This window comes from Cajanus cajan, chromosome 1 (assembly GCF_000230855.2).
Source record: "Cajanus cajan strain Asha chromosome 1, NIPB_CcT2T_4, whole genome shotgun sequence".
NCBI classification, from domain to species: domain Eukaryota; kingdom Viridiplantae; phylum Streptophyta; class Magnoliopsida; order Fabales; family Fabaceae; genus Cajanus; species Cajanus cajan.
The window spans coordinates 5,785,012-5,795,784 of record NC_138517.1 but is presented as its reverse complement, the minus strand read 5'-3'; the positions used below and the strand labels follow the sequence as shown (position 1 = coordinate 5,795,784).

The window sequence follows — 10,773 nt, the reverse complement described above, 5'->3', positions numbered from 1 at the left end:
ATTGGACCCTAGGCCCAGAGAGGGGTTGAGACAGGGGGGACCATGACGGGAGGAATTCCATGCGTGGGCCGTTGGGTGTTTAACTGCGCAGCTCACTGGCCACAGAGGGTTTAACGGTGGGTGGATTGCCTTTGCACGGGCCGCTGGGTGTTTAACCGTGCAACATACCGGCCCTGGGAGGGTGTGAGAACGGTATGCCCGCATTGGCAACAACTAAGGGAATTGACGAGGTACGCCCATTGTGCGGAGTGCCAAGTTGAGACTCTTAGGAGAGGAGATGTGTATGAGCATATAGTGAGCATGTGTATGAAAGCTTGTATGATTGAAAAAAAAATGATGTTTGGTAATTATATGAGATGTATTTGTTGTTTATATTTAATGATGATATTTTGGTGCACGGTGTGGGGTGGGAATTGGGTAGCTCTATGTTCATATATGATGTTATCTATCTCTCACCGTCCTGTTTTTATGTGGTTTTCTTTTAGGTGAAGATGAAGGCACTCATAGTGTTGAGTTCTAAAGGGAAAGGGTTCTGCTCTGATAGGATGTGACATTGGGGCATGAATTTAGGATGCTTTAGTTATGAATTGTTATTTGTCGTTTGAGGAGACTTATTTTTAAGAGTTTTATATTCACCTTATATTTGTAAATTCTGGATTCCTTTCATTTTTCTTTAGAGACCTTGATAATTTTCTTTTAAGAGTAAAACTTTATTATTATTATTATTATTATTTCTATTTATTTCAAGACTTGTGAACCTATGAGTTTTTATTAAAATATGTGGACCCTTCTTGATGTTATATTTATTGAATTATTCTTATTGTTGTTACTTATTTATTATGGGGTAGAAGGGTGTCACACCTGTTGGTTTCCTCTCACGATTTCTCCCTTTCTAAATATTGTTATAGGTACCTTAAACCATTTATAAGATCAAACACCTAAAAGGTAAAACTATTCATTATCATCATTCACAAACTATATTTTCATAACTTAATCTTCTAAGACAACATGTTGTCCAAATACCTTATCTAGAGCTATACATATGTTATTAAATTGGTATTAATTTTTTTTAGAAAGCTAAGGAAATTTTCTACAACTTCTATGTTGACTTCAAAAGTTAATTTTACGATCTATTATTTTTTTTTTAAAATACAAAAATGTAACGTTTAATACTAAATCTAATAACTTGACCTTTACTCACCAATTTGACCATAACTCGAGTTCTATATCTCCCTTTTTAAGTGATTCCAACAAAGTTTGAAAGCTAAAATTTAGAGTTATAACTTTTATGAAGATTATGAAACCTAATTCTGCCATTTAAGCGTACTTGAAAGGATTACAACATACACATATTAGATTTTGTACACAGAATATGAGGTTCATATTTTAATTGACGTAACTTGGTCATTCCTTAACATTTTTATGTGATTCATGAGTCTAAATTGTAGCTCTAAATGTCTACCACTACAAAAAAAATATGCAATTTAGAGACCACCAAAATCGGTCACTAAATTGCTAAAATCGGTCGCTATTTACCTTAGCGACCGAATTTAATTAATCAGTCGCTAAAACCCTGGTCGCTAAGCTATTTAGCGACGAAAAAAATTTTGGTCGCTAATTCGGTCGCAAAATGGTTGCAATGACTTTGGTCGCTGAAGTGTATGGGACCAAATTAGTGACCGAATAAATCGGTTGCTAATATTTATTTTTTATTTTATTAAATTTTATAGACGTCGCAAATTTGGTCGCTACGAACTACTCATATTTGGCCTCTTAAGGATTTTATTTCACAATACTTAACTTTTTAGCATGTTTTATCCTTAATTACACAATTTTTGGAAAGGTCCCAGAAGGTCACCCATCCCTATATTACTCCAAGTCAAGTACGCTTAACTGTGAAGTTCTTATGAGATAAGCTACCAAAAAGCAGATGCATGTTGTTAGTATAAGTAGAACAAATTAATTCATTTAAGTCATCCTCAACTATTCAATCTCATACTTATATTATCTTTGTATCCTTATCATTTTGGTGTATCCGGACCGTTATAAATATATAATAATATATATAATAATTATATTACTAATAATAATAATTATATTATATTTAATTAATCTTTTATTTATATATATACTTACTTTTATAATTAACAATCTACTTATTTCTATTTAAAATTAATTTTATGATACAATTTAAATTATTTATTATAAATTTAAAAGTTTAAGTAATAATTTTTATATTTTAAAATGAGAAGGGTTATAATAATACTGGCATAACTTTAACCAAGTATTACACCGCTCAATAATTTTGTATTAAATGTAAATTTTGTAAATCCAACCGTTAGATTGAAAGTTCATATCACTTTATATGTTTATATCAATTTTTGTTAAAATTGAACAACAACTTAAAAGTAATCAAAGTGCTCATATTTTATTTGAAATGTATATATTACGTCAATTTTGTTTTACAAGAATGAAGTATCAAATCATCTTGAATTCATATAAAATTTTGTATATATGATCTAAGAGTAAAAAGATTTCAATCTAACAGTTGAATTTATAAAATTCACATTTAATATAAAGTTATTGAGCGATCTAATACTTAGTAAAAGTTACACCGATGTTATTATAACCCTTCCTTTTTAAAATATTATTTTTATAAATTAAATTTTAAGATTTTAAATAAATTATTAATTAACTTAATATATTTATTCATCTTAAATCTAAGATATAAAATTTAAAAAATGTATTTATCCTTGTTTTATTTTCTAATTATCAACCATTAATAAAATACTAATTTAAAATCTTATCTAGTTATATCATAATATTTTCATATCAAGTTTAAAATCAGATATTAGTTATACAAAAATATTAAAATCATGTAGTAAGTTATTAATAAGATTCTAGTTAAATAATTTAAAATAATTTAAAATAATCAATTTTATCACACAATAATAAAGAAATACTAATAGTTAAGAAAATACATTTGTAGTCTTCCTATTAGAAAAAGAGAGGATGTTATATTTCTTTTTTTTCCTTATGATATCACATCTCTTCTATCAATAAAGTTTAAATATAAAAATTTATTTAAAAATAAAGTTTTCATAAGTTAGAAATATATATTATAAATATGGATCAAAATAAATAAGAAAATTTTAAAAATTCATATCCTCTAATTAAAAAAATGCCTAAAAATACAATCGTAAAAAAAACCTCTAAATATTTTTTCACATAAATAACTATTAGTATTAATTATGTAGGAGTGCATATAAATATTTCTTTATTATAAATTAATGTCTTGCTCTTACAAAAAAAAATGGGATTGATACTCAACAACAATATTATCATCACTTTTAAGCAATTTATAAATTTTTTTAAGTTTTATTTAGTGACCGAATAGAATTTCGTCACTAATTTTAACTAATATTTAGCGATCGAATAGAATTTCGTTGCTAATTTTAACTAATATTTAGCGACCGAATAGAATTTTATCGCTAATTATAATTAACATTTAGCGATCGAATTTAATTCCATCGCTAAAAAAATCAAAATTTCTGATTTAGCAACCGAATTCAATCCTATCGCTAATTTTAAGTAATATTTAGCGACAAATTTAATTTCGTCGCTAAAAAAATCAAAATTTCTGATTTAGCGACGAAATTGAATTTGGTCGCTAAATAGTAATTAAATTTAGCGACAGAATTCAATTTGGTCACTAAATTTTAAATTTAGTGATTGAATTCAATTCGGTCGCTAAATTTAACTACTATTTAGCGACCAAATTCAATTTCGTCGCTAAATTTAACTAATATTTAGTGACCAAATTTAATTCCGTCGCTAAAAAATCAATTTTTAATTTAGCGACCGAATTAACTTCGGTCACTAATTTTTTTGGTGACCGAATTCAATTTCGTCGCTAATTTTAACTAATATTTAGCGACCGAATTTATTTCTGCCGCTAAGAAAATCAAAATTTCTGATTTAGTGACCGAATTTAATTCTGTCGCTAAAAAAGATCAAAATTTCTTATTTAGTGACCGATTTTCTAACGACGACTTATTTTGATCGCTAAATCAGTCACTATTTTGATTATTCATAATCGTCGCTAAATCAGTCGTTATTTTCTAGTAGTGTACTTTCTAACCCAATAATCAAAACTCAATTTTATTTATCACACACAGAAAAATCACATAAATACCAAAGTATATTCATACCATAATTTTCAGAATAAGGCACAACTCACACTCAAACTCTCTTGTCCCAATCCAATAGGTAAAAACATAAATTAAAGTCTAATAATATTCTAATATATAATTAATTACTCAAATACAACATTAGTTTTATATATTCACGCAATTAAGATCAATATTCAGTTTACTTTATATAAGGGTTTCCTATAGGAACTACATACACTCAATATTCTCAAACAACTTAACTTATGGAAATTAATTATATATATAATTCAAACATTATATATAACACACATAATTACATACTCATTCAACTTTTCATACAATCATCAAAAATGCATTCTCTTAAAGTTTCCATAGGAACTCACGGGTAATTCAAGATGTATATGATTAGTTCAATCCACAAAATTAAATATAAATATTATCAATTAGAACAATGAAGAATCATATAAAAGACAAAATTTAAAGAACGGATACAAATTGGGTTTTTCACTCATACAACACACACAATAAAAAAGAAATTAGAGGTCAATCTCACTATCGAACAATTATCCCACGCCCAAAATAAGATTATTTACTCTCCCTTACCTTAATGAGTGTTAGGTAAAACGTGTGATCTCTGAGAGGAACTTTTTTCAATTTTTGAATCTTAGTACTCCAGAGTGTAAAGCGTAAAAATGAGAAGCGTGAGATAGTAAACTAACATGACCCATTTTTTTTTAAAAGAAAACTTAACCCCTGTCTTAACCTAATCAGTTAAAACCTTTAACATGTTTCTCTTTTCCTTCCCTCAAAATAATAAAATAAAAATAATTAATAAAATTATATAATATATAATATATATTTCTCCTAACCCAATTATAAATAAAATACATAAAACAATTATATTAAAAACACATATTTTTCTCCAAATACTTATTATAACAAAATATTATAAAAACACATATTTTTTTAATAAATATTATACAAAATAATTTCATAAATATATTAAAAATACTCGTAATTATTAAAAGCCTCTAAAATATTTATAAAACTCCTTTAGTTAATCAAAATATCCTTGTAATAATTTTAGAAAACATGGGCTGTTACGTCAATATACTATCAAAATCGCATATGAATAAAACCTTATTTTCCAATCAATCTTTATATATTAAATATGAATTTGTATCTTGCACGAAATTATTTTTAGGATTTTTAACAAGTGTATTTATATGAAATTTTTTAATCTCTTATTTAACTTGGCTTTTATTTATCAAAATTATTTATGCATTAAATATTAAAAAAATTATTAATTGTACTATCCGTACCGCCATGCCGAGCTCTAGCTCGGCATCACAGCGTGGAATGACCTCGGAACACGCATTTAGAGATCTCGGTCTAGACGAGATCCGCAATCCAACCAGATCATGCCTGGTTTCAGGAGATCTCGGTCCAGATGAGATCCGCTATCTAATTAGATCATAACTGATCTCAGGCCCAAGGCCCAACGTAACCCTAATTCACACTAAGGTACGTGCATTACTTATACGAGACATATACTCATACAAACCCTAACTTTGGCATCGGAGTCTCTTTTGCAGGTACCACCCCCGTCTTGGAGCACCAGCGTACCAGTGAAGGAGGCTCACCAATCTTACTTGGAGGATCATCTCTACGACAAATTCCCAATAAGAACATTTGGCGCCCACCGTGGGGCCGATCAAGAACAGCTCTTATCGGCCATTCGTATGGTTTTCACCAGAAGCCATAGCAGACGCGCAACAGACGACCTCGATCACACAACTACAATGGATAGCGAAGCAGCATTGAGGAGACTGATCAACCAGGTCGAACAGATGCGACAGCAACACGCCGCCGACCTACAAAATATGCGTGCCAAGCACGAAACTGACCTAGCGGCGATGCGTACCGTTAATGAAGCCGACGTAGCAGCACTGCGCGCCGAGAACGAGCGTATTCGCGCTCAACTCCCTCGACGTCACTCGGATCAACCCCCTCTGCAGAGTAACCTAAATGAGGATGAAGGGCACTCGGTTTCTCAACCACCAACAGCGGCTAGGGCACCGACTCCCAAGCTTGCCACACATCGGTCCCACGCACCGACACATAGGTCGGCGCAAGACGTCAGCAACGCCCCCGCTCACGGCACGGGAAATCTGACGACCTTCCGCCGTCACCCTTTCGTGGACGGTATCATGGAGACACCCCTCCCTTTTGGGTGGAAACCTCTCCACCTCGACCGCTACGACGGTACAACAGACCCAGACGAGCACATCGACCTATACATCACACAGGTAAACCTCTATACTAATGAGGATGCTATATTGTGCAGGATTTTTCCGACCTCGCTCAAGGGGGCTGCACTCAATTGGTACACCCAGCTCCCCGCTAAGTCAATCGACAGCTTCAACACTCTGGTCAGGCGATTCACGGTGCAATATGCAACGAGTCGTCCTCATCACATCACGTCAGCTGCCCTGGCCAGTCTCAGACAAAACGACGACGAGCCACTCCGGGCGTTCATGGAACGATTTGTCGCCACCTCTGTTAAGATCAGAAATTTGAATCCCGAGGTCGCCCTGCACGCCGTGCTCATGGCACTCAAGCTTGGACCATTCGTCGACAGCCTATGTCGTGAGGCTCCCCGCAACATGGACGAGCGCCGCGCCCGCACTGCGGGCTATATCCAGATGGAGGAACACTCCGCTTTCCGTGACCAGGTTCGCGGCAAAGGACCAATGAAGCCAGAACAGGGTCACAAGGACAAGATCAAGGTCAACAATGACATCCAGTTCAAGAAGTCGACTAGGGCAAACAGAGGGGGGAGATATGACTTCTATACTCCCCTGAGCACGCCCCGGGTACATATCCTGGAAGAGGCCAGTAACAGTAACCTGCTCACCCTGCCACCACCAGGTCACACCCCCAACAGTGCCGACAAATCCAAGCACTGTCGGTACCACAGGAATCACGGTCACACCACTAAGAAGTGTCGCACACTCCGAGACCGCATCGAAGAACTCATCCAGGCAGGCCACCTCGGCCAATATGTCCAGCGACAGCAGGGTCACCGAGGAGGCTATGGTGGACGAGGACGAGGCAGAGGTCGTGGTTCAGGAGCTCGCACGGACCAACCCTCTGGCTCTCAGCAAAATACTGACAGAGCAGTGCAAGCCAAGGTAAGTCAGGAAACAGGGTCAGCTCCCCTACGGGGAGTAATCAATACAATTACAGGTGGTTTCGCAGGGGGAGGCGCCAGCAGCTCGACCCGGAAGAGACACCTGCGCAATATCAACAGCGTCCATTCCGCTACCTCGGCTTCGCACCAAAGCTCACTGCCGATCACCTTCACCGACGATGACTATGCAGGCATCAGTCCCAACCAGGATGATCCCATGGTCATAGCCGTGGAGGTAGCTAATTGGGAAGTTCACAAGACACTGATAGACCAAGGGAGCTCGGCAGACGTCCTGTATTGGCCGACCTTCCTCAGGTTAGACATCCCTCACTCTCTCATCCAACCTCACACAGAGCCCCTAGTCGGTTTTGCAGGAGAGCGAGTACACACTTGGGGATACGTGGACCTGCTGACCACCTTCGGAACCTCCCCGGATACAAGGAGAATTATGGTCTGATACCTCCTTGTGGAGGCCAACACCTCCTACAACATCATCATTTGGGAGGCCGACGTTAAATCAACTCGGAGCAGTGGTGACCACCTCGCACCTCACCATGAAGTTCCCAGGAAGTGACGGTAAAATCATCTCCATCAAAGAAAATTAGAAGACAGCCCGGCAATGCTACGCCGAAAGCCTGAAAGTCTCCTCGCCCGACGAGCGCCGCCGCAGTGACCCTCCTACAGTGGCTCACATCAGTCACGTGGATATCACCGACCTAGATCCGAGGTCCAACTCCCGTGAAGAAAGGCCAAGTCCTATCGACGAGCTCGACGACCTCCAGATTGGGAAACTCCCCAAGCAATGCACAAAAGTTAGCAGGCAGTTGAACCTGGAATTGCGGCAACAACTCGAAGCCGAGATCCTCAGGAATGCTGACCTCTTTGCATGGTCCAGTGCCGACATGCCAGGTATAACTGCTGACTTTATCTGTCACAGGTTAGCAGTCCACAAGGAGGCAAGGCCTGTGGCCCAGAGAAAGAGAAAGGTCGGTGGCGAGAGACGGGAGGCAATCATCGCCGAGACACAGAAGTTACTGAATGCTAGCTTCATCCGTGAGGTCAGATACACCACATGGCTAGCGAATGTGGTTCTGGTGAAGAAGAGCTCGGGGAAGTGGCGCATGTGCGTCGATTACATCGACTTGAACAGAGCATGCCCCAAGGACTCATATCCCTTGCCGAGCATTGACAGGCTGGTTGACGGGGCGTCCGGGCACGCCCTCCTCAGTTTCCTCGATGCCTACTCCGGGTACAACCAGATAATGATGTACCCACCTGACGAGGTGCATACATCCTTCATCACCGACCAAGCCAATTACTGCTACCGGGTGATGCCCTTCGGTCTCAAAAATGCAGGGGCCACTTACCAGCGACTGATGGACAAGGTTTTCCACCAGCAGATCGGGCGGAACATGGAAGTCTACGTCGACGACATGGTGGTCAAGACCACCTCGGCCACTGACCATGCTACCGACCTCGCCGAGGTGTTCGCCTAGATCAGGAGGCACAACATGCGTCTCAACCCGGAGAAGTGCGTCTTCGGCGTCCAAGGAGGCAAGTTCCTCGGTTTCATGATCACTAGCAGAGGAATCGAGGCCAACCCTGAGAAGTGCAAAGCCATCATCCAGATGCAGAGTCCGCAAATGGTGAAAGAAGTCTAACGCCTAGCCGGACGGTTAGTCTCACTGTCCTGTTTCATCCCCAGGCTCGCGGAGAAGGCAGGGCTAATCTTCACTCTACTACGGAAGCCAAAAGATTTCCAGTGGACGGATCAGTGCGAAGAAGCTTTTTGAAGTTTCAAAACCTTTCTCATGACTCCGTCAATCCTACAGAGGCCAGATCGCAAAACCGGCCTCCTCCTCTACTTGGCCGTAGCAGAAAATGCCATCAGCGTGGTGATAGTGCAAGACCATCAGAAAGTGCATACGCCGATCTACTTCATGAGCCGAGTCCTCCAAGATGCAGAGAAACGGTACCAAATGATCGAAAAGTTGGCGCTAGCACTCGTCACCGCAGCACGGCGTCTCTGACCTTATTTCCAGAGCCACCAGGTGATAGTCAAAACCGACTACCCCATAAAGCAAATCCTGAGAAAGTCAGAGCTCGCCGGGCGAATGATTGCATGGTCGGTCGAGTTGTCCGAGTTCAGCATCCAATACGAGAGTCGTGACGCCCTAAAAGCTCAATGCCTGGCCGACTTCGTAGCTGAGATCACGCCCACTACCGCTGAGGAACCCCAGGTATGGACTTTACACGTTGACGGGTCCTCCAACTCTAAGGGTGGTGGTGCAGGTATCATATTGGAAGGACCAAACCAAGTCACTTTGGAGCAATCCCTCAAATTCAGCTTCAAGGTGACCAACAACCAGGTGGAGTATGAGGCACTTCTCGCAGGACTGAGGCTAGCTCGCGACCTCGGGGCCCGAAGAGTGAGTTGCAACAGCGACTCGAAGCTCATGGTGGAGCAGCTCAGTGGGACGTACCAAGCAAAAGACACTCTTCTACAAAGGTACTTCCACATCGCATCCCACCAGATCTCATCCTTCAACGAGTTCACCATACAACATGTGTCGCGAGAACAAAATGCCCGAGCCGACCTCCTATCAAAGCTCGCCAGCACCAAAAGACCTGGACAGCACCAGACTATCATCCAGGAAACCTTGCACTCACCTAGCCTGGACAAAAGAGTCATCAACGCTAGTGACAGCGAAGACCCGGGGTGGATGACAGGCATCTGGAGTTACTTGAAAGAAGGGATCTTGCCCGAAGATAAGGACGAAGCTCGAAAGATGAGGATGAGATCGGCCAAGTTCGTAATTGTCGGCGATGAGATATTCAAGCGTGGAATTTCCACCCCACTGCTCAAGTGCTTGACCGCACCACAGGCAGCCTATGTCATCGAGAAAATTCATCGGGGCATATGTGGCATGCATTCCGGAGCACGCTCAATGGCGACCAGAGTGCTTCGAGCTGAATACTACTGGCCCACTCTGAAATCGGATTGCCAGGACTACGTACAAAGATGCAAAGAATGCCAGCAGTTCGGCAACACACACCGGCAACCACCCAAAGCTCTTCACCATATGATGTCGGCATGGCCTTTCTCCTAGTGGGGAATGGACATCAACGGGCCATTCCCCCCTGCGAAAGGTCAGCTTAAGTTCTTCCTAGTGACGATCGACTACTTCACCAAGTGGATCAAGGCATGCCCACTCGCCAAAATCACCACCGAAAATGTGCAAAGGTTCACCTGGAGGAGCATTGTTTGCAGATTCGGAATCCCTCACACCCTCGTTACTGACAACGACCGACAATTCATCGCACAAGGATTCGAGAACTTCCTCCGCGAGCTCGGTATCAAGTATCTCTCAACCTCGGTGGAACACCCTCAGACCAATGGCCAAGCCG

General features: G+C 39.9%; 1 protein-coding gene across 1 annotated transcript; it reads left to right on the top strand.

Moving 5' to 3' along the window:
* Positions 1-9,821: 9,821 nt before the first annotated feature.
* Positions 9,822-10,475, top strand: LOC145956174 (uncharacterized). The gene has a single exon (XM_083071750.1). The coding sequence runs from the start codon at positions 9,822-9,824 to the stop codon at positions 10,473-10,475; it is 654 nt and encodes a 217-aa protein (XP_082927876.1).
* The last annotated feature ends 298 nt before the right edge of the window (positions 10,476-10,773 follow it).

Coding starts and splice junctions, on each gene's coding strand:
- LOC145956174 (XM_083071750.1), top strand. CDS start 9,822: ATGGTGGAGCAGCTCAGTGGGACGTACCAAGCAAAAGACACTCTTCTA.